This window comes from Gopherus flavomarginatus, chromosome 18 (genome assembly GCF_025201925.1).
Source record: "Gopherus flavomarginatus isolate rGopFla2 chromosome 18, rGopFla2.mat.asm, whole genome shotgun sequence".
Taxonomy (NCBI): Eukaryota; Metazoa; Chordata; order Testudines; family Testudinidae; genus Gopherus; species Gopherus flavomarginatus.
In genome coordinates this window covers 5,285,704-5,308,583 of record NC_066634.1, presented here as the reverse complement: position 1 = coordinate 5,308,583, position 22,880 = coordinate 5,285,704, and the positions used below count along the sequence as shown (strand labels likewise).

The 22,880-nt window shown below is 65.8% G+C and overlaps 3 protein-coding genes across 18 annotated transcripts; 2 read left to right on the top strand and 1 right to left on the bottom strand.

The window, feature by feature from the left end:
- Nucleotides 1-435: 435 nt before the first annotated feature.
- On the top strand, nt 436-2,316 carry NDUFA3 (NADH:ubiquinone oxidoreductase subunit A3). The gene is made up of 4 exons (XM_050927568.1): nt 436-553; nt 1,181-1,255; nt 1,398-1,475; nt 2,077-2,316. The coding sequence occupies exons 1-4, from the start codon at nt 538-540 to the stop codon at nt 2,166-2,168; spliced, it is 261 nt and encodes an 86-aa protein (XP_050783525.1). The 5' UTR covers nt 436-537; the 3' UTR covers nt 2,169-2,316.
- A 561-nt stretch (nt 2,317-2,877) lies between these two features.
- On the bottom strand, nt 2,878-10,468 carry TFPT (TCF3 fusion partner). Its single transcript, XM_050927570.1, has 6 exons — nt 10,386-10,468; nt 5,784-6,027; nt 4,388-4,458; nt 4,075-4,144; nt 3,679-3,918; nt 2,878-3,530 (listed from the first exon to the last, which is right to left on the bottom strand). The coding sequence occupies exons 2-6, from the start codon at nt 6,021-6,023 to the stop codon at nt 3,396-3,398; spliced, it is 756 nt and encodes a 251-aa protein (XP_050783527.1). The 5' UTR covers nt 6,024-6,027; nt 10,386-10,468; the 3' UTR covers nt 2,878-3,395.
- Nucleotides 10,469-10,534: 66 nt separating this feature from the next.
- PRPF31 (pre-mRNA processing factor 31) lies at nt 10,535-21,813 on the top strand. Of its 16 annotated transcripts, none has more exons than XM_050927494.1 (14): nt 10,535-10,618; nt 14,487-14,666; nt 14,993-15,053; nt 15,326-15,409; nt 16,230-16,327; nt 16,935-17,041; nt 17,632-17,801; nt 17,945-18,102; nt 18,796-18,885; nt 19,104-19,231; nt 19,534-19,606; nt 20,049-20,177; nt 20,618-20,716; nt 21,148-21,813. In XM_050927494.1, the coding sequence occupies exons 2-14, from the start codon at nt 14,496-14,498 to the stop codon at nt 21,274-21,276; spliced, it is 1,497 nt and encodes a 498-aa protein (XP_050783451.1). In that variant the 5' UTR covers nt 10,535-10,618; nt 14,487-14,495; the 3' UTR covers nt 21,277-21,813. The 16 variants fall into 16 exon arrangements, with proteins under 16 accessions (XP_050783451.1, XP_050783467.1, XP_050783466.1 ...); XM_050927510.1 differs by lacking the exon at nt 10,535-10,618 and adding an exon at nt 10,732-10,757; XM_050927509.1 differs by lacking the exon at nt 10,535-10,618 and adding an exon at nt 10,822-10,847.
- The last annotated feature ends 1,067 nt before the right edge of the window (nt 21,814-22,880 follow it).

The window sequence follows — 22,880 nt, the reverse complement described above, 5'->3', positions numbered from 1 at the left end:
ATGGGGGGGCGGAGCTGGGAGCCAGGACTCCTGGGTTCTCTCCCGGAGCCGGGCGGGTGGTTACGGAGGGGGCTGGGAGCCAGGACTCCTGGGTTCTCTGCCGGAGGCGGGGGGGCTGGGAGCCAGGACTCCTGGGTTCTCTCCCGGAGCCGGGCGGGTGGTTACGGGGGGGGCTGGGAGCCAGGACTCCTGGGTTTTCTGCTGGAACCGGGCGGGTGGTTACGGGGGGGAGGGGGCGGAGCTGGGAGCCAGGACTCCTGGGTTCTCTCCCGGAGCCGGGCGGGTGGTTACGGGGGGGGCTGGGAGCCAGGACTCCTGGGTTCTCTCCCGGAGCCAGGCGGGTGGTTACGGGGGGGAGCTGGGAGCCAGGACTCCTGGGTTCTCGGCCGGAGCCGGGCGGGTGGTTGGGGGGGGCTGGGAGCCAGGACTCCTGGGTTCTCGGCCGGAGGCGGGCGGGGCCAGCGGCCCCGCACTACAAGTCCCAGGCTGCGCTGCCCGGCCCGGCCCGGGCTCCCCTTCCTGTGCGGCGGGGGGAAGATGGCGGCGCTGAGCAGTGAGTGTCTTTCGGGGGGCAGGACCCCGCCCCGCGCTGGGAGGGGGCAGCCCCACGGGGGGATCTGCGCTGGGAGCGGGGCTGCCCCAGCTGGGGGGGATCTGCCCTGGGAGGGGGGCTGCCCCAGCTGGGGGGGATCTGCGCTGGGAGGGGGGCTGCCCCACGGGAGGAGAAGGGGGGGATCTGCGCTGGGAGGGGGGGCTGCCCCACGGGGGGGAAGGGGGGGATCTGCGCTGGGAGGGGGGCTGCCCCAGCTGGGGGGAAGGGGGGATCTGCCCTGGGAGGGGGGCTGCCCCACGGGAGGAGAAGGGGGGGATCTGCGCTGGGAGGGGGGCTGCCCCAGCTGGGGGGGAAGGGGGGATCTGCCCTGGGAGGGGGGCTGCCCCACGGGAGGAGCAGGGGGGATCTGCGCTAGGAGGGGGGGCTGCCCCACGGGGGGAAAGGGGGGATCTGCGCTGGGAGGGGGGCTGCCCCAGCTGGGGGGGAGGGGGTGGATCTGCGCTGGGAGGGGGGCTGCCCCATGGGGGGGGAGAAGGGGTGGATCTGCGCTGGGAGGGGGGCAGGGGGGCTGCCCCAGCAGGGAGGGGACATTAACCCTTCATGCTTCGCTGTCCCTGCACCCCCCAGAGATGGGTGCCTTCCTGAAGAACGCCTGGGCCAAGGAGCCCGTCATCACTGTGTCCTTCGCCATCGGCATCCTGGGTGAGTCACGATGCCAGCCCCCCCCGGCACAGCCCCCTCCCCCCCCGGTGCAAGGGGGCTGGCACAGCCTGCCAGGGAAGAGCACTCCCTGCAATCCGCCCCCCCAGCGCCACGCTGATGCTCTCTGTGTCTCTCTCTGTAGCCGCGGTCATGCCACTGCTCAGCCCCTACACGAAGTACTCCGGCATGATCAACCGAGCGACGCCCTATGTGTACCCAGGTGAGGGCTCCTGGTCACGCCACCCCCCCTTTGCTATCTGGGGGAGGTGCCAGGTGCTGCACTGGGGCATTGGCCCTGCCCTGGGCCAGGGGAGAGCACCCCCTGTTGACTTGCAGCAGAGCACAGCACCCCCTACTGCTGTGCTGGGGCAATGGTGCTAGTACTGATGGGGTGTGGGGAGGGGGATATGCACCCTGCTGAGCCCCTGCCCTACAGGACCCCCTAGTGCTGCCTTGGGGCAAGGGGGCTAGCACTGACTGCCTGGGGAGAGTGCCCCACCCCACTCTCTGCAGCACAGCACCCCCTACTGTGGGCCCCTCTTCCCCACACCAGGGTAGTCAGATCAAGTGTCAGCTGGTTGGTTCCCCAGCCAATCCTCATTGCCACAAGGGGGCGATGCAGCTTCGGGGTCCACCTTAAGCAGTGGGTAGCAGCTGGGCTGATGGCAGAAGGGCTCTGACCCCTGAGGGAAGGGGTGAGCCCCACTGACTCTGTGCAGGGGTGGCTTTAACCCCTTCACCTCTGCACTGTCCCCTTGGGCAGCCCCCTAACCCAACCCCCCAAGGAATCCCTCCCCTAAGCCACCTCCGCCTCTCTCTAGTGCCTGTGCGAGATGATGGCAACATGCCCGACATCCCCTCCCACCCCTGCGACAAGGAGGGGCCCAACCTGGACTGGCTGAAGAAGCTGTGACATGGCCGGGGCCCTGGGGAGGCGGTCGCCATGACACGCCGGCTGCAGAGGGAGCCTTCCCCCAGGCTGGCTCAGTGGCTACAGGGGGGCTGGTTCTCTCTGTCTGCCTCCCCCCCATTGGATGTAATAAAGGTTTTGACTTAAGGAACGTGTGTGTGTGTGTGTGTGTGTGTGTTTGTGTTTCTCCCTGCTGGCTCTGTCACTGGCGCCCCCTGGTGGCTGTGTCAGTGTGTGGCTGGCAGTGCCTGTGGAGGGACAGGCAGGGTTGGCTCCAGCTGTTTTGTCACCCAAGCGGCAAAGGGGGCGGGAAAGGAAAACCCCCCTTGAGCAGCCACCGACGTGCCGCAGCCCCAGCTGTGCCGCCCCAGGCACCGGCTTCCTTCCCCGGTGAGTGGAGCCGGCCCTGGGGACGAGGCTGTGCGGCCTCTGGGTTAGTGTCACTGGTGCCCCCTGCTGGCTGTGTGTGTGTGTCCCTTTCCCTGCTGGAGGGTGCATCGCTACTGCCCTCTACAGGAGGTCATGGGAATTGCATGCACAGTTGAATTACACCGAGGCGGACCATCTAGGGGGTGGGGAGGCAGTGCCCTGGTCTAGTGCTTGCTTGCTCCACGTACCCACAGATGATGCAGTGTTTATTTAAGCTTTACAGGGGCTGGGGGGGAGACACAGGCAGGGGGGCCCAGTGGAGAATCAGGGACTAGAACACAGGTGTCCTGACTGCATTTATTATTAAGGGAGTAGCAACACAGGGGCTATGGGGCTGTGCAAAGAGCAAACAAAAAGACCAGACCCCATTCCTCATCCAGAGCCAGGGAGAGAACTCAGCTGTCCTATATTCCAGCACCCCCAACCACTAGACCCCACTGCCGTCCCAGGGCCAGAACCCAGGCAGCCCCTGCTCCAACTCAGTACAACAGAGTTCACTCAGTGGTTGTGCGCTGTGGCCCAGACCAGCATAATGGGGAAATAAAGAGACACGAGCTGCCCTGCTCCCTGGGGCTTTTAAGCCTGAAGGATTCCGGCAGCTACAGCAGTTTTACCCACATTGGGAAACCTCCTCCCAGCCAGCTGGGGGCACCCCACCCAGTCTCTGCTTAGCTGTTGGTCCCGCAGCACAGGGGACTGGTATACAGGGGGTTAACCCTTCAGTCCACAGGGAAGGCTGCACCCCTCCTGGTTTAACCCCTCAAGGGTCAGAGCGAGAGGCCTGGTCACTTTCACGAGGGTTCAGTCAAAATCAGTACAGGCCCCGGGGCTAGAGAACTTGTGGTAATGGAGGAGCTTGTCCCTGGGCCGGGGCAGGGGCCAGCTAGAGCTCAGTACAGCATCCTGGTCACAGGGGAACTCATCCTCTTCTTTGAGCTGGTGGGGGGGAGAGAAAGATCAGACCCACAGGCCCATCCAGCCCAGCACCCGCCCCAAGCCATGGACCCATCTAGCCTGGTATTCTACCCCTCACCCACATCAGTCCCATTTAGCTACCCCCCGGAGCAAGGGGAGTGGCCGGTACCTGTGCAGGGAAGTCATCCATGGGGAGGAGGGCAGGGGCCAGCCGCCTGCCCCTCTGCTCCTTGTCCTCACGCCCATGCCGGCGACGCTTCTTTCCAGTGGGGGTTTCTGCCTGGGATGGGCTCTTGGGATCTGGGCCGGCCAGTGAGGGGCCAGGGAAGCGTCGGGGGGTCTCCTTCTCTGGAGGTTCGTTCTCAGTATTGCCTGGGGTGGGGGCTTCTGGGCTGGGGCTGCCTTCGTCCTGGGGACAGGAGACAGCGCCATTCAGCAGGCTCCCACCCGGGGCTCTCTGGAGCTTGGCAGGGCCCCAGTAAAGGGCCAGCTTCTCTAGACAGCTCCAGAACAGAATCTGCCCCTCTCCAGGGAGGGACCCCCTAGTGGGGAGAGGGGCTCCTACCTCTAGGACAATGGTGAGCTGGCTCTGTCTATAGTCATCCCCGTAGGAATCCAGGACCCTCATAAGGAATCTGTAGGGGGGACAAAGAGCAAGACATGCTGACATCAAGGCTCTTTCGGGCTGGGTACTGCCCATAGAGTCACCGAGATTGGGGCCCCGTCACGCAGGGCGCTGCCCAGACACAGTCACCGAGATTGGGGCCTGGTCAGGCCAGGCGCTGCCCAGACACAATGTCAGTGAGATCAGGGCCCCATCGGCTGTGTGCTCCCTGGACACGGAGTTGCTGAGGCTGTCCCCATCCCCGAGCTCTCACCTCCTCTCTTGCTTGAGCCGCCGTGTGATCTTCTGCACGTGGTGGAGTCGGTTCAACACCCTCTCGTTGACCTGGAGCCGGAGACGCAGACACATCAGGCCGGTAACTCACCCAGGCCAGAGCCTTCTCCCCCAGCACCCGCCACCTCTGCCCAAGCCCCCTCGTCCGAGGGGTCGCCTCCTGCATAAGATGCGTCTTGGGGAGGGTCCAGGGGCCGAGCGTTCCACAATGCACCCTTGTGTTCACACCCCACGACCGACTCAGACCAAGGCTCGTGAGCTGCTTTAATGTGTCTCCTTTGCAGCAGGAGATGAAAGCCCGGATCTAATGAACGGTTAAGATCAGAGACTGGTTAACCAGGCTGCTTTCGCTGTGTTATTAACCAGTAATCAACTTGCCCTGTTATTAGCTTCTTTGCTGCGAGAATTATCTATAAAACACATCGTCGTACAGTCAGTGGCCCAAGGATTTCACACAAGTGTGGCTCTTTTGGCTCTGGGGATCACTAATTAGGCTCCTGAACCCCTGAGATCAGCCTATCACTGCCCTCCACACTCGTGCAATAAGCTTTGCACAAGGCATGCCTGAGGAGGGGCAAAGACCCCATGGGAGCCCCCTCTCTCCCTGCCCATCGCAGGGTGAGATGGTGCATGTTGTTCCCTTAAAGGAACAGGAGAGGGAGTGTTTCTGGCCGGGAGAGGGCAGCACAGCTGGGATTGGGGATGCATCAGAGTGCACTCTGGAACATAATCAGGGCTGGTGAGAGCTGACTGGCTGACCAGGACTGGTTGGTCGGATGCAGCACAGGAGTGTCTGCAGGCGACTGGCACACCGGGGGCGGACTGAGAGCCGGCCAGGCCTGGCTACAACAGCAGGGCATTGCAAGAGCACCCCAGGTTACAGGGAAGGGGTGACAACAGCTCCCTGGTTTGGACTGTAACCCGCTATGCCACCAGAGGGCCAGGGGGTGCTGGGCCCATAGAGGGCAGGCCCAAGATCTCTGGGAGATGTAATGAATGGGGCCCAATGCCCACAGAAAGGGAACGGGACCCGTGAGGGGGCAGGGCCTAAGGCCCACTAAAGGGGGACAGCGGGTACCCTGGATTGGTGGAGCGGGGGCTGGTGGTTATGAAGGAAGTGGGATGGGATGGGATGGGGCTGGGCACAAGTGAGGTGATGATTTAGGGATTAGGGCTGGGCCATCTCTTAGGGCGCTATGGCCCATTGGGGGCTGGTGGTTTAGGGGGCAGGGCCAAGCCATGGCCAGTGGTGGGAGTGGCTCAGGGGCGATGCCAGGCTGTGGCCAGTGGTGGGAGTGGGTCAGCGGGCGGCACCAGATTAGATTTGGTCCCCAGCCCTGGGTTGGGTTCCAGCCCCCATGGTGCCCCTTCTCTACCTGCTCGATCTCCTTGCAGCGCCGGCCCAGTGCCTGAATCTTCCGGCGGCCCAGCTCACGCTGCCGCTGCTGGCTCTCCTCCTCCTCCTCGTCCTGCAGGTTGTCCCCACTCAGCCCCCCGTCCACGAACTCCACCTCCGTCTCCAGCTCACTCTCCAGGATGTTCCCCCCAAAGAGCGGGGGCAGCGCCAGCTCCGAGCCTGGGGGCACTGAGAACTCCTCGAAGCCCACCCCGGCCATGGTGCTGGGGAGGGGGGGCAGTGATGAGATGGGGGAGGGAAAAGGGGGCCTCCCCAGCCAAGCACTGAGCTGCGAACACCCTCCCACTAGGGACTCATCCCCCTTACAGGGTCCCGACCGCCCCCAGCTGCTAACACCCCCCCCACCAGGGTCCCGACCGCCCCCAGCTGCTAACACCCCCCCCACCAGGGTCCCGACCCCGCCAGCTGCTAACACCCCCCCCCACCAGGGTCCCGATCCCCCCCCGGGGCTAACACCCCCCCACCAGGGTCCCGACCCCGCCAGCTGCTAACACCCCCCCCACCAGGGTCCCGATCCCCCCCAGTTGCTAACACCCCCCCACCAGGGTCCCGATCCCCCCAGCTGCTAACACCCCCCCAGGGCCCCGATCCCCTCCCAGCTGCTAACACCCCCCCGCCAGGGTCCCGATCCCCCCCAGCTGCTAACACCCCCCCGCCAGGGTCCCGATCCCCCCAGCTGCTAACACCCCCCCCAAGGCCCCGACCCCCCCCAGCTGCTAACACCGCCCCCCGCCAGGGTCCAGACCCCCCCAAGTTGCTAACACCCCCCCACCAGGGTCCCGACCCCCCCAGCTGCTAACACCGCCCCCCGCCAGGGTCCCGATCCCCCCCAGCTGCTAACACCGCCCCCCGCCAGGGTCCCGACCCCCCCCAGCTGCTAACACCCCCCGCCGCCAGGGTCCCGATCCCCCCAGCTGCTAACACCCCCCCGCCAGGGTCCCGATCCCCCCAGCTGCTAACACCCCCCCACCAGGGCCCCGATCCCCCCCAGCTGCTAACACCCCCCCCGCCAGGGTCCCGATCCCCCCAGCTGCTAACACCCCCCCCGCCAGGGTCCCGACCCCCCCCAGCTGCTAACACCCCCCCCCGCCAGGGTCCCGATCCCCCCCAGCTGCTAACACCCCCCCCGCCAGGGTCCCGACCCCCCCCAGCTGCTAACACCCCCCCCGCCAGGGTTCCGACCCCCCCCAGCTGCTAACACCCCCCCCGCCAGGGTCCCGACCCCCCAGCTTCTAACACCCCCCGCCACCAGGGTCCCGACCCCCCAGCTGCTAACACCCCCCCCCCCGCCAGGGTCCCGATCCCCCCCAGCTGCTAACACCCCCCCCCGCCAGGGCCCCGATCCCCCCAGCTGCTAACACCCCCCCGCCAGGGTCCCGATCCCCCCCCCCGCTGCTAACACCCCCCCGCCAGGGCCCCGATCCCCCCAGCTGCTAACACCCCCCCCAAGGCCCCGACCCCCCCCAGCTGCTAACACCGCCCCCCGCCAGGGTCCAGACCCCCCCAAGTTGCTAACACCCCCCCACCAGGGTCCCGACCCCCCCAGCTGCTAACACCGCCCCCCGCCAGGGTCCCGATCCCCCCCAGCTGCTAACACCCCCCGCCGCCAGGGTCCCGACCCCCCCAGCTGCTAACACCGCCCCCCGCCAGGGTCCCGATCCCCCCCAGCTGCTAACACCCCCCCGCCAGGGTCCCGATCCCCCCAGCTGCTAACACCCCCCCGCCAGGGGCCCGATCCCCCCAGCTGCTAACACCCCCCCACCAGGGCCCCGATCCCCCCCAGCTGCTAACACCCCCCCGCCAGGGTCCCGATCCCCCCAGCTGCTAACACCCCCCCCGCCAGGGTCCCGATCCCCCCCAGCTGCTAACACCCCCCCCCGCCAGGGTCCCGATCCCCCCAGCTGCTAACACCCCCCCCGCCAGGGTCCCGATCCCCCCAGCTGCTAACACCCCCCCCCAGGGCCCCGACCCCCCCCAGGGCTAACACCCCCCCAAGGCCCCGATCCCCCCAGCTGCTAACACCCCCCCAGCCAGGGCCCCGATCCCCCCAGCTGCTAACACCCCCCCCCGCCAGGGCCCCGATCCCCCCAGCTGCTAACACCCCCCCCGCCAGGGTCCCGATCCCCCCAGCTGCTAACACCCCCCCGCCAGGGCCCGATCCCCCCAGCTGCTAACACCCCCCCAAGGCCCCGACCCCCCAGCTGCTAACACCCCCCCGCCAGGGCCCCGATCCCCCCAGCTGCTAACACCCCCCCCCGCCAGGGTCCCGATCCCCCCCAGCTGCTAACACCCCCCCCCGCCAGGGTCCCGATCCCCCCCCAGCTGCTAACACCCCCCCGCCAGGGCCCCGAATCCCCCCAGCTGCTAACACCCCCCCCAGCCAGGGTCCCGATCCCCCCCAGCTGCTAACACCCCCCCCGCCAGGGTCCAGACCCCCCCAGCTTGCTAACACCCCCCCACCAGGGTCCCCAATCCCCCCAGCTGCTAACACCCCCCCCCGCCAGGGTCCCGATCCCCCCAGCTGCTAACACCCCCCCCCGCCAGGGTCCCGATCCCCCCAGCTGCTAACACCCCCCCCGCCAGGGTCCCCGATCCCCCAAGCTGCTAACACCCGCCCCCGCCAGGGTCCCCGATCCCCCCCCAGCGGCTAACACCCCCCCCGCCAGGGTCCCGATCCCCCCAGCTGCTAACACCCCCCCCCGCCAGGGTCCCGATCCCCCCCAGCTGCTAACACCCCCCCCCGCCAGGGTCCCGATCCCCCCAGCTGCTAACACCCCCCCGCCAGGGTCCCGATCCCCCCAGCTGCTAACACCCCCCCGCCAGGGTCCCGATCCCCCCCAGCTGCTAACACCCCCCCGCCAGGGTCCCGATCCCCCCCAGCTGCTAACACCCCCCCGCCAGGGTCCCGACCCCCCAGCTGCTAACACCCCCCCCGCCAGGGTCCCGACCCCCCAGCTGCTAACACCCCCCCCGCCAGAGCCCCGATCCACCCCAGCTGCTAACACCCCCCCCACCAGGGCCCCAATCCCCCCCAGCTGCTAACACCCCCCCCGCCAGGGTTCCGACCCCCCCCCAGCTACTAACACCCCCCCCGCCAGGGTCCCGACCCCCCAGCTGCTAACACCCCCCCGCCAGGGTCCCGATCCCCCCCAGCTGCTAACACCCCCCCCGCCAGGGTTCCGATCCCCCCCAGCTGCTAACACCCCCCCACCAGGGCCCCAATCCCCCCAGCTGCTAACACCCCCCCAGGGTCCCGATCCCCTCAGCTGCTAACACCCCCCCGCCAGAGCCCCGATCCACCCCAGCTGCTAACACCCCCCCGCCAGGGTCCCGATCCCCCCAGCTGCTAACACCCCCCCCGCCAGGGTCCCGACCCCCCCCAGCTGCTAACACCCCCCCCGCCAGGGTCCCGATCCCCCCAGCTGCTAACACCCCCCCCGCCAGGGTCCCGACCCCCCAGCTGCTAACACCCCCCCCCGCCAGAGTCCCCGATCCACCCCAGCTGCTAACACCCCCCCCGCCAGGGTCCCGATCCCCCCAGCTGCTAACACCCCCCCCGCCAGGGTCCCGATCCCCCCCAGCTGCTAACACCCCCCCGCCAGGGTCCCCGATCCCCCCCAGCTGCTAACACCCCCCCCGCCAGGGTCCCGATCCCCCCAGCTGCTAACACCCCCCCCGCCAGGGTCCCGATCCCCCCCAGCTGCTAACACCCCCCCCCGCCAGGGTCCCCGATCCCCCCAGCTGCTAACACCCCCCCCGCCAGGGCCCCGATCCCCCCAGCTGCTAACACCCCCCCCGCCAGGGCCCCGATCCCCCCCAGCTGCTAACACCCCCCCCGCCAGGGTCCCGATCCCCCCCAGCTGCTAACACCCCCCCCGCCAGGGTCCCGACCCCCCCCAGCTGCTAACACCCCCCCCGCCAGGGTCCCGACCCCCCCCAGCTGCTAACACCCCCCCCGCCAGGGTCCCGATCCCCCCCCAGCTGCTAACACCCCCCCCCGCCAGGGTCCCGATCCCCCCCCAGCTGCTAACACCCCCCCCGCCAGGGTCCCGACCCCCCCAGCTGCTAACACCCCCCCGCCAGGGTCCCGACCCCCCCCAGCTGCTAACACCCCCCCCGCCAGGGTCCCGATCCCCCCCCAGCTGCTAACACCCCCCCCCGCCAGGGTCCCGACCCCCCCCAGCTGCTAACACCCCCCCCGCCAGGGCCCCGATCCCCCCAGCTGCTAACACCCCCCCACCAGGGTCCCGACCCCCCCAGCTGCTAACACCCCCCCCGCCAGGGTCCCGACCCCCCAGCTGCTAACACACCCCCCCGCCAGGGTCCCGACCCCCCCAGCTGCTAACACACCCCCCCGCCAGGGCCCCGATCCCCCCCAGCTGCTAACACCCCCCCCGCCAGGGTCCCGACCCCCCAGCTGCTAACACCCCCCCAAGGCCCCGACCCCCCCAGCTGCTAACACCCCCCCCGCCAGGGTCCCGATCCCCCCAGCTGCTAACAACCCCCCCAGGGCCCCGACCCCCCCAGCTGCTAACACCCCCCCCGCCAGGGCCCCTCTCACCTTCCCCCCGGGCCCCGCTCCCCGACTCCTGCCTGCGGCCGACGTCCCCTCCCGCAGAGGGGGCGGGGCGAAACCGGACGCGCGGTGATGACGTCAGGACCGGAAGGGCGGAGCTAGCGCGAGCTGCGCCCGTTAAAGGGACCGGGGGCGGGGGGTGGTAGCGCGGGGTGACGTCATCGGCCCCCGCCGGAAGTGGGGACGTGACGCAGCGAGAGCGGGAGGGGCGCGAGCGGGTAACGGGCGGCGCGTGGGGGCAGGGGACCCATGGGGAGGCTGATGGGGGTGCGGGTGGGGAGGAGGGGTGGGGCAGGGGGACACAGATATGGGGAAGGAGAGGTGGGGGGCAGGGGACCCATGGGGAGGCTGATGGGGGTGCGGGTGGGGAGGAGGGGTGGGGCAGGGGGACACAGATATGGGGAAGGAGAGGTGGGGGGCAGGGGACCCATGGGGAGGCTGATGGGGGTGCGGGTGGGGAGGAGGCGTGGGGTAGGGGGACACAGATAAGGGGAAGGAGAGGTGGGGGGCAGGGGACCCATGGGGAGGCTGATGGGGGTACGGGTGGGGCGGAGGGTTGGGGCAGGGGGACACAGATATGGGGAAGGAGAGGTGGGGGCAGGGGACCCATGGGGAGGCTGATGGGGGTACGGGTGGGGAGGAGGGGTGGGGCAGGAGGACACAGATATGGGGAAGGAGAGGTGGGGGCAGGGGACCCATGGGGAGGCTGATGGGGGTAGAGGTGGGGAGGAGGGGTGGGGCAGGAGGACACAGATATGGGGAAGGAGAGGTGGGGGCAGGGGACCCATGGGGAGGCTGATGGGGGTGCGGGTGGGGAGGAGGGGTGGGGTGGGGGGACACAGATATGAGGAAGGAGAGGCGGGGGCAGGGGACCCATGGGGAGGCTGATGGGGGTACGGGTGGGGAGGAGGGGTGGGGCAGGGGGACACAGATATGGGGAAGGAGAGGTGGGGGCAGGGGACCCATGGGGAGGCTGATGGGGGTGCGGGTGGGGAGGAGGCGTGGGGCAGGAGGACACAGATATGGGGAAGGAGAGGTGGGGGGCAGGGGACCCATGGGGAGGCTAATGGGGGTGCGGGTGGGGAGGAGGCGTGGGGTAGGGGGACACAGATATGGGGAAGGAGAGGTGGGGGCAGGGGACCCATGGGGAGGCTGATGGGGGTACGGGTGGGGAGGAGGGGTGGGGCAGGAGGACACAGATATGGGGAAGGAGAGGTGGGGGCAGGGGACCCATGGGGAGGCTGATGGGGGTACGGGTGGGGAGGAGGGGTGGGGCAGGGGGACACAGATATGGGGAAGGAGAGGCGGGGGCAGGGGACCCATGGGGAGGCTGATGGGGGTAGAGGTGGGGAGGAGGCGTGGGGCAGGGGGACACAGATATGGGGAAGGAGAGGTGGGGGCAGGGGACCCATGGGGAGGCTGATGGGGGTACGGGTGGGGAGGAGGCGTGGGGCAGGGGGACACAGATATGGGGAAGGAGAGGTGGGGGCAGGGGACCCATGGGGAGGCTGATGGGGGTACGGGTGGGGAGGAGGGGTGGGGCAGGAGGACACAGATATGGGGAAGGAGAGGTGGGGGGCAGGGGACCCATGGGGAGGCTGATGGGGGTACGGGTGGGGCGGAGGGGTGGGGCAGGGGGACACAGATATGGGGAAGGAGAAGTGGGGGCAGGGGACCCATGAGGAGGCTGATGGGGGTAGAGGTGGGGAGGAGGGGTGGGGCAGGGGGACATAGATATGGGGAAGGAGAGGTGGGGGCAGGGGACCCATGAGGAGGCTGATGGGGGTACGGGTGGGGAGGAGGGGTGGGGCAGGAGGACACAGATATGGGGAAGGAGAGGTGGGGGCAGGGGACCCATGGGGAGGCTGATGGGGGTACGGGTGGGGAGGAGGCGTGGGGCAGGAGGACACAGATATGGGGAGGGATAGGTGGGGGGCAGGGGACCCATGGGGAGGCTGATGGGGGTGCGGGTGGGGAGGAGGGGTGGGGCAGGGGGACACAGATATGGGGAAGGAGAGGTGGAGGGGCAGGGGACCCATGGGGAGGCTGATGGGGGTACGGGTGGGGAGGAGGCGTGGGGCAGGGGGACACAGATATGGGGAAGGAGAGGTGGGGGCAGGGGACCCATGGGGAGGCTGATGGGGGTACGTGTGGGGAGGAGGGGTGGGGCAGTGGGACACAGATATGGGGAAGGAGAGGTGGGGGCAGGGGACCCATGGGGAGGGTGATGAGGGTAGAGGAGGGGTGGGGCAGGGGGACACAGATATGGGGAAGGAGAGGTGGGGGCAGGGGACCCTTGGGGAGGCTGATGGGGGTGCGGGTGGGGAGGAGGCGTGGGGCAGGGGGACACAGATAAGGGGAAGGAGAGGTGGGGGGCAGGGGACCCATGGGGAGGCTGATGGGGGTGCGGGTGGGGAGGAGGCGTGGGGCAGGGGGACACAGATATGGGGAAGGAGAGGTGGGGGGCAGGGGACCCATGGGGAGGCTGATGGGGGTACGCGTGGGGAGGAGGGGTGGGGCAGGGGGACACAGATATGGGGAAGGAGAGGTGGGGGGCAGGGGACCCATGGGGAGGCTGATGGGGGTGCGGGTGGGGAGGAGGCGTGGGGCAGGGGGACACAGATATGGGGAAGGAGAGGTGGGGGGCAGGGGACCCATGGGGAGGCTGATGGGGGTGCGGGTAGGGAGGAGGGGTGGGGCAGGGGGACACAGATATGAGGAAGGAGAGGCGGGGGCAGGGGACCCATGGGGAGGCTGATGGGGGTACGGGTGGGGAGGAGGCGTGGGGCAGGGGGACACAGATATGGGGAAGGAGAGGTGGGGGGCAGGGGACCCATGGGGAGGCTGATTGGGGTACGGGTGGGGAGGAGGGGTGGGGCAGGGGGACACAGATATGGGGAAGGAGAGGTGGGGGCAGGGGACCCATGGAGAGGCTGATGGGGGTACGGGTGGGGAGGAGGGGTGGGGCAGGAGGACACAGATATGGGGAAGGAGAGGTGGCGGGTAGGGGACCCATGGGGAGGCTGATGGGGGTACGGGTGGGGAGGAGGGGTGGGGCAGGGGGACACAGATATGGGGAAGGCGAGGTGGGGGGCAGGGGACCCATGGGGAGGCTGATGGGGGTACGAGTGGGGAGGAGGGGTGGGGCAGGGGGACACAGATATGGGGAAGGAGAGGTGGAGGGGCAGGGGACCCATGGGGAGGCTGATGGGTGTACGGGTGGGGAGGAGGGGTGGGGCAGGAGGACACAGATATGGGGAAGGAGAGGCGGGGGCAGGGGACCCGTGGGGAGGCTGATGGGGGTACGGGTGGGGAGGAGGGGTGGGGCAGGGGGACACACATATGGGGAACGAGAGGTGGGGGGCAGGGGACCCATGGGGAGGCTGTTGGGGGTACGGGTGGGGAGGAGGGGTGGGGCAGGGGGACACAGATATGGGGAAGGAGAGGTGGGGGCAGGGGACCCATGGGGAGGCTGATGGGGGGTGCGGGTGGGGAGGAGGGGTGGGGCAGTGGGACACAGATATGGGGAAGGAGAGGTGGGGGCAGGGGACCCATGGGGAGGCTGATGGGGGTACGGGTGGGGAGGAGGGGTGGGGCAGGGGGACACAGATATGGGGAAGGAGAGGTGGGGGCAGGGGACCCATGGGGAGGCTGATGGGGGTACGGGTGGGGAGGAGGGGTGGGGCAGGGGGACACAGATATGGGGAAGGAGAGGTGGGGGCAGGGGACCCATGGGGAGGCAGATGGGGGATACGGGTGGGGAGGAGGGGTGGAGCCGGAGGACACAGATATGGGGAAGGAGAAGTGGGGCAGGCAGAGGTGGTGCAGGCTGGGGGGGAGGTGGGGCCCATGGGGTGGCTAAGAGGGTTGCAGGCAGGGAGGAGGGGTTGGGGGCAGGGAGGAGGGGTGGGCTCCCAAAAGGAGGCCTGACTCCAGCCGTGCCGGGGCCCTGGGTGGGGTCGATAGGTGGCCAGCAGGGTGGGATAATCCCTAGGGCAGAGGGTGTCCGGGTGGGGTGTGCGGAGAAGCCGCCCCCACTCCAGGCTCTGCTCACCGCCGCTCCCTACTCTCGTCTCGCGGCCGCAGACCTGAAGGATGTCTCTGGCGGACGAGCTGCTGGCTGACCTGGAGGAGGCGGCGGAGGAGGAGGACAACTTTGTGGATGAGGAAGATGAACCGGCTATCGAGGACGTGCAGGAGGAGATGCAGCTGGACCTCAGCGTTGACTCGGTCAAGAGCATTGCCAAGCTCTGGGACAGCAAGATGGTGAGAGATGGGGCCTTTCCCCTCTAGGGGGCACTGGTTCCCATCCAGCCCTAGGGCAGGGACTGGCTGGCTTGGTGGTGGGGGCGGGACGTGGGACATCTCCCTTCTAAGGGGTGCTGGCTCCAATCTGGCCCCAGGCGGGGGGCTGGCTGGCTTGGGGGCCGGGGGCTGTGAATGAGAAATGGGGCCTCTTTTCTCTACTGCCATGCTGGGACATTGAGGTCAGCCCTGACTCAGGGAGGAGAGCATCCCCTGCTGCCCCCCTTTCCCCCACTTGCTTCGTCTTCTCCAAGTACAGAAGAGCCTGCTGTGTTTTCTCTTGGCAGTTTGCGGAGATCATGGTGAAGATCGAGGAGTATATCAGCAAACAGTCGAAAGCCACAGAAGGTACTGGATCGGGGAGTGGGGGTGTGGGAGCGAAGCTAACCTCTCTGCTCTGACTGCGAAGGTGGTACCACCAGTATCGCAGCACCTCCTAGCACTGGGGTCAGCACTGGCTGGGGAGAGCGCCCCCCACCTGCCTTGCTCCCTGCAGCACAGTGCCCCCTAGCGCCACACAGGGCATTGGGACCTTCCCTGACTCCTGGGGGAGAGCGCCCCCACCCTGCTCCCTTCAGCACAGAGCCCCAGTGAGAGCCTTACGTGCGTTCGCTCCGCAGTGATGGGGCCGGTGGAGGCAGCTCCGGAGTACCGGGTGATCGTCGATGCCAACAACCTGACGGTGGAGATCGAAAACGAACTGAGTGAGTGACTGTCTCGTGATGGGTGTTCCCAAAAGAGAATCGGGTGGGGGGGCACAGTGTGTGTTTGGGGCTACAGGAGGTGCCGTGCGAGAGAGGGGCTCCATCTTTTTTGGCTGATGCTCTCCATGGCAAAGTCAGGGAAGTTTTTTCTCTGGCCTGCCTTGTGCAGGAGGTCACATCCAATGGTCACGGGGCCCCTTCTGTGAGCCTAGAGTGCCTGCCCCAGCAAGGATGCGCTCCTGGCGTACGCAGCTGTGCTCTCCACTGTGTCTGCGACGGGAGGAGTTTCCCGTCGCACGGCCTGCTTTTGGGGGGGCAGGGGCTGTGCCACATGTAGTGGAGCTGGCTGGCAGACGGCTCTCCTTGCTCTGAGTCGGACTGAGAAACCAGAACTTCTGCTTTGGGACCTTCTGCTTGTGAGAGCAGAGAACAGGAAGCAGAAGGGTTAATTCTGAAGGAAATGGGGGCTGTGCGGCCTTGTGGTTAGAGCACTGGGGACCTGGACCTGGAGCAGCTGTGCTGCTGAGTGACTGTCCCTTGCTCTGTGCCTCGGTTTCCCCATCAGTGAAATGGAGATAAAGAAGGGCAGAGCAGTTAAGACTAAGCCATGAGACTGAGTTTGTAAAATAGCCAGGTGGGGTAATCCCCAGCTTTTGTCTATGTGCAGCCGTACAGGGCCTGGCTGGGAACATGCAGCTGCCCTGCTAGGGTCCGGGGGCTTCTGGGACAGAAGGCAGAGGCCCCCAGATTCTGGGTCTGCTCCTCAGTAACTAACAGGGTGGGGTCTCATCCCTTCCCCTCCCCCTTTCTGTCCCATCAGACATCATCCACAAATTCATCCGGGATAAATACTCCAAGCGATTCCCTGAGCTGGAGTCCCTGGTTCCCAATGCCCTGGATTACATCCGCACGGTCAAGGTGTGTGCTGCTGCTGCTAGTGGTGGGGTAGGAGGGATGGACGGGCGGTGCTGGGTGGAGGGGAGGGCAGATGGGTGTTAGGAGGAGGGGCTGAGGCTGGGCACAGGGTGGGAGGTGAAGGGCAATGTGCAGGGAGGGCAGGAACTGAAGTGGGCTGGGGGTGGTGAGCAGACACTGAACATCCAGGTGCTTGGGGTGACCCAGACCTCCGAGTCACTGGGGTTGGGTGGTGACAGGACCGCAGGTCTGGCTGCCTAGGGGGTGGGCACTGAAGGCCCAGATGTGGGGGGGGGGAGCAAGGATCTGGGGGGTAGGGGGTGGCACTGAGAGTCTGGTTGAGGGGGGTTGGGCACTGAAAAGCCAGACCCGGGGGTAAGGGCTTAGCTGGGTAAGTTGGAGGTGGGCACTAGGGGTCTGGGTGATGGGGGTGGGGGGGTAGGAATAGCCAGGGTTGGGCTCTGGCTGGGGACCTGCTGTCCTCTCTTCCCCCTGCCTTGCGGTGCCCTTGGTGCTGGGGCCGGGCTGAGCAGTACCAGGGCTGTGTCTGTGTGTCTGTCCCAGCCCTGCTGGCTGACCCCCTGTGTTTGTCTCTGTCGTCCCCACACAGGAGCTGGGTAACAGCCTGGACAAGTGCAAGAACAACGAGAACGTGCAGCAGATCCTGACTAACGCCACCATCATGGTGGTGAGCGTCACGGCCTCCACCACGCAAGGGTACGCTGGGCTGTGGCCCCCACTTCCTGTATCCCTGCCCTGCTGTGAAGGAGGGACATCAGGCCGCGGGGGGGCCCAATCTCCAGTTCCCTCACCTGCCACTGTAGTGGGGACACTGGCCACAGGCCTCCCCTATGCTGATCCTGGGTGGTGGAGCACTGGGCCCCTCCTTCTGTCCCCGGCTGCCCCCGAGTGCTCCATTTCCCGTGCACAGGGACCTGACCCCTGAGCTGGAGGGTAGGGAGAGCCAGGAGGCAGGACTCCTGGGTTCTGTCCCTGGCTCCAGTCTCTGCTACCTCTGAGCCTGTCTGGGCACAAGAGATCCCAGGGGGCTGCTTGTGAGATCTGGCAGGAGGAAGCTTGGCCTGCCTTTCCCTTCGCCAGCCTGTTTGTATGTTCTGCCCCAGAAGCCGCTGCATCTCAGTGGGGGCGGGGGCGGGGGATGTGAGCAAGGGGCTTGGGCTGGGCCCAGATGGGACAAGGAATCACCTGCCCTGCGTCTGGGGGCCCCTGTCAGAGCCTAAGTGCCGGGGGCTTCAGCCCCCCAAGAGGGCAGGGCATGGGGGTCACCCATCGTCCTCCCCCCACAGGCAGCAGCTGACGGAGGAGGAGCTGGAACGCATCGAGGAAGCCTGCGACATGGCCCTGGAGCTCAACCAATCAAAGCATCGCATCTACGAGTACGTGGAGTCCCGCATGTCCTTCATTGCCCCCAACCTGTCCATCATCGTCGGTGCCTCCACTGCTGCCAAGATCATGGGTGAGGTGCTGCAGGGCGGAGTGGGGGGCACGGGGCCTCTCCCCGCTAGGGAGCGCCGGCTCCCATCCAGCCCAGGCAGACAGCAGGGTCCCTCCCACTGCTCTCAGGCCGAGCAGATCTAACGCTGCCCATCCACCCCGCAGGCATCGCTGGCGGCCTCACCAACCTCTCCAAGATGCCGGCCTGTAACATCATGCTCCTGGGAGCCCAGCGCAAGACCCTGTCCGGCTTCTCCAGCACCTCGGTGCTGCCCCACACGGGGTACATCTACCACAGCGACATCGTGCAGTCGCTGCCCCCGGTACGGCCCCTCTGCTCGTGTCAGGTCCCAGTGCCCCAACACCCATCTGCTCTGTTCCCCCACCATTACCCAGCTCCCCCTGATGCCCGTCCGCTCTGTCGCCCTGGATCCCACACCCTAACGTTTCTCAAAGTCTCTGAGCTCTTCCTGCCCCCCTACCCTCCAGTGCTCCAACACCCGGCCACTCCATCCCCTGGACCCTGTGCCCCAACGTTTCTCACTGTCCCTGAGCTCTTCCTGCCCCCCGACACCCTTCTGCTCTATTCCCCCACCACCACCTGGCTCCCCCTTAGTGCCCCGACACCCGGCCGCTCCAGCCCCCAGATCCTGCACCCCAGCGTTTCTCAGTGCCTCTGAGTTCTTCCCCCAACCCCCAGTGCCCTGACACCTATCCCCCTCATCTCTTCCCCCACTCCTCCTCCGGACCCCAGCATCCTGACGACAATGTCTCCCTATCTGTCGTCCCCTTCCCCCCTGGTCTCAGCACCCTGATGCTCATCTGCATCTCCCCACTGTTTTCCCACATCCCAGCCCCTGACACCTGGCTCCCCATCTGGTCCTCTTCTCCCCCCGCCCCCGGATCCCAGTGCCCTGACGCTCATCTGCATCTCCCTGCTCCGTCCCCCGATGCCCCTGTTCTTCCTCACCCAGGCTCAGTCTCCCAGCACCTTGACACGTCTCTCTCCCCCCTAGGACCTGCGGAGGAAGGCGGCTCGTCTTGTTGCTGCAAAGTGCACGCTGGCAGCTCGGGTTGACAGCTTTCATGAGAGCCCAGAGGGGAAGGTGGGTATCAAAAATAGGAGTGGGGTTTAGGGATAAGAGCTGGGGGGCTGGGACCCAGGACTCCTAGGTTCTCTCCTTGGCTCTAGGAGGACAATGAGGTTTAGGAGTAAGAGCGGCCCCCTTTGTGTGTGATCTGACCCCCTAACTGTGCCCTCCCTGTGTGCAGGGGAGCGTGGCGAATGCTCAGCTAGTTCTCTGTGTCTCCCCTCCCCTGGCAGGTGGGCTATGACCTCAAGGAGGAGATTGAACGGAAGTTTGACAAATGGCAGGAGCCTCCCCCCGTGAAGCAGGTGAAGCCCCTGCCGGCCCCCCTGGATGGCCAGAGAAAGAAACGAGGAGGCCGCAGGTGAGAGGGGATTGAGTGGGGGCCTCCAGGGGGTGCAGGCTCCCATCTGGCACCTGGGTGGGTGGCGGGCTGGCTGGCTGCGGAGGGTGCGGAATGGGGCATTTGGCCTCTCTATGGGGCGCTGGCTCCCATCCAGCACCAGGGCAGGCACTGGCTGGCTCAAGGTGGTGGGGAATGGGGCATGGGACCTCTGCCCTCCATGGGGTGCCCCACTCCCTCCCCAGAGCTGGGGGTAGAAACCAGGTGTCCCAGTCCCAGAATTCAACCACCCGAGCATCAATCCACCTGCCGTTCCCTCCCAGGTATCGGAAGATGAAGGAGCGACTGGGGCTCACGGAGATCCGGAAACAGGCCAACAGGATGAGCTTCGGGGAGGTGAGCAGCCTCTGACCTTCGTCCCCTTCCCCACAGAAATTCTCTCCCTGGCTCTGGGAAGGGAGTGGGGGCTAGTGGTTGGAGCACAGGGGCTGGGAGCCAGGACTCCCGGGTTCTATCCCCAACTTCCCCGATTGTGGTTGTTCAGGCTGGTCTGTGCATGAAGGAGAAAGTGCATTAAGGTTGGGGGTGAGCTGGCAGCTGATAGCTGCCCCCAGTGAATTCCTTGTGGATGCGTATTGTGGAGTTATTCCAGAGCTGCCCTCTGAGGACCAACACTTGCTGGAGATGTGCAAGTTGTTCCCTACTCCCACCCCCAAAATGGAACTTATACCCCCCAGGGGGTACCCGGTGCTAGTCAGTCTCTAGGGTGCTTTGAGCTCTCACCACTTGGTCATCATCCTTCCCTGTGTGACTCTGGAAACTGCCCCTTCCACCGCAGATCGAGGAAGACGCCTACCAAGAGGACTTGGGCTTCAGCCTGGGCCACCTGGGCAAGTCGGGCAGCGGCCGGGTGCGGCAGACTCAGGTCAACGAGGCTACCAAAGCCAGGATTTCCAAGACTTTACAGGTAGCGAGGGGGACGGGGATGGAATCATGCAGGCCAGGTCCCCTCTCACGCCCTGGCATCCCTTAGTGCCATGACACTGGAGCTGATCCCGCTGCCCCACCCCAGAGGCGGCTGCTCTCTGTGCCAAGCAAGGATGGCGGAGCAGAGCCCTCCTTGCCATCAGGGACCAGTAGAGACCCCCTCCTCTCAGGAGCAACGCGGTTCCCTCTGCCCACCACACAAGCAGTTGGGGGGCCCCCCCCCAGTATTTGCCCACTGAGAGCTCCTCATTCTGAGCGATGCCCTCAGGCTCCCTGCAGACTCAGACTGCGTTTTGAAACAAAGCTGTGATTCCGATCCCATCCCCTGAGCCTTCAGGCAGCCCTGCTCCCTGCTGGATGTCCCCGCCCCCCCCCCATGCCGTCTATGTGCTAACCCTGCATCCCTCTGTCCCTGTGCAGCGCACACTCCAGAAGCAGAGCATGGTGTACGGTGGGAAGTCAACAATCCGGGACCGCTCCTCAGGCACGGCCTCCAGCGTGGCCTTCACTCCGCTCCAGGTAAGCCCCATGGCTGCCATAGATCTGGGCTCATGAAGGACTCAGCACCTCCAAGAGCAGTTGGGGGAGGCGATATTGATGTGGCTTTGACCCAATATCTCTTGCCCCGAATATCCCTGCATGAATGAGGGGTAGGAAATAAATTTCCCATAAATGGGTAGGGGACATTTCTGGCCCCTTCCTGAGGCAGCAGGGTACTGGCAGCTGTCAGACAAGGGATCTTGCAGCTCTCGTCCCATCTGGAGAATTCTTTACTGATGTCTCCCATAAGGAGCACTTCCTGTCCTAAACTAACCTGCAGTGCAGCAGTTAAAAGCCTCCTGCCCCAGCACTGAGCAACAGGTCCCTGTAGAACCACCCCCCGCACCTCACCCCACAGGGGCCGTGTCTCGGCATCAGGCGCACATGGCAAATGTCTCTCTCTGTCTCAGGGGCTGGAGATCGTTAACCCACAAGCGGCAGAGAAGAAGGTGGCGGAGGCCAACCAGAAATACTTCTCCAGCATGGCGGAGTTCCTGAAGGTGAAGAGCGAGAAAAGCGGCATCATGTCCAGCACATGAGCTTCTTCCCCACAGACTCACTCCTGCCCCCTCGCCCAGAGCCTGGCTGCGCTGGGAAGCAGCGGAGAAATTTGGGGGCCTTTTGCTTTAGCTCCCTCGCTCAGCGGGACGTGGCCCTTTCGCCTCCCAGCCGCGGAGAAGCTGGGCCGAGCCAACCTGCTGTCTCCTGAGCATCTTTCTGTTCCCGGGGGGACCCACGCCTGAGCTCCACACGGGCTTGGGAGCTGTGTGTGTCTGGGGAGGGGAGTGAATTGTGTGGGAACCCCTAGCCCTGTTCACTGTATAAGGGGTGTGAGAGAGAGACCCCCCATTACCTGTATAAATGAGTGGGAGTGTGCAGGAGATGAATGCAGAATGGCTGGTACAGTGATTTTCTCAGTGCTCGTGTTGAAATCTCCCTTGGCTTGTGCCCAAGGGCAGAGGCAGGGAATGGGCTGATGAAAGCGGGGGGTGGAGGGACATTTATTGGGAGCAAACATGTGGGCTGAATCTGTCTTTTTAATTTTGTTTTTGGAAGAAATATAACACTCGTTTCCAGCCTGTCTCTGGTTCTTGTTGGGGGTGCATCTCTGAAAGGGAGGGGGAGGGAATGGGTTACAAGGGAATTAGCACAATTGTGGCAGCCTGTTGTGCAAGGTGTGTCCAGCTGCAGAGCAGCAGTGGCTGGGGCCCCCGGTGGCATATGTGGCCCCTTTGTGCTCGGGGCTGTACGTGCTCATGATATGAGTGAGCCTGTAGCCCCTTCTAGAGTAGCTGGAAGTCCACTACACTTGATGCTGTCCAACAGTCACCAAGACCAAGGGGCCCCTTCCATGGGGTGCTTAAATGCTGTGACTAAAGTTGGGGGGCCCCAGTCTGGCAGCAGGAGTGACCAAGAGAGGGTGTGCCAGTGGGCTGACTGCCTGACCTAAAGGGTTTAGTCTAAATAGCTTCAGAATAGGAGAAACTGAGGCCAGAGCTGTGCTGCCATTTGCCCAACATCACCCAGGAGGGTGGTAGCAGAGCTGGGACTACCATGTCTCAGGAGTTTTGGGCTGGAGCCCTAGCCCACAGGCACGGAAGGGGAAGTACGGGTGGTGACCCATTCTGTGCCTGCTGTTCTCCCTTGTCTCATGCCATTTTCTGGGCCCCTCTGATTTCCTCTCCTCCATGCTGCCATGACCTGAGTGTAGAAACAGGTGTTTAGTTGGCTGGAGTTGGCTTCTCCCTTAGCTCCAGGAGATGAATGGGGGCTACTGGTTAGACTAGGGGGGGTGGGAGTCAGGTTCGGGGCCTCTTTGGGTAAGGGAAGGGGTATCTATCCTTGACATTAGCCCCTCCCCTACAGTGCGTCACCTGTGGTCTAGGCCCTCATGGGGGTAGGTTCAGTGGCCCCCTCTTGCCCAGTGGGCCCTGGACCAGGCTGGGGCTGTCCTAGCCTAAGCACCATCATCCAGTGCTCCTGGAGGTGGGGGTCCCTACACTGCAGTCCAGGGCCTTTGCCCTCCTGGGGTACTGGGTCTGTCCCCAGTGTGGGGAAACTCCACCACCCCCATGTCCACACAGTCTGCTGCCCTAGCCCACCTCCTATGGGTAGGGCCCCCCAAACACACACTCTGCTATCC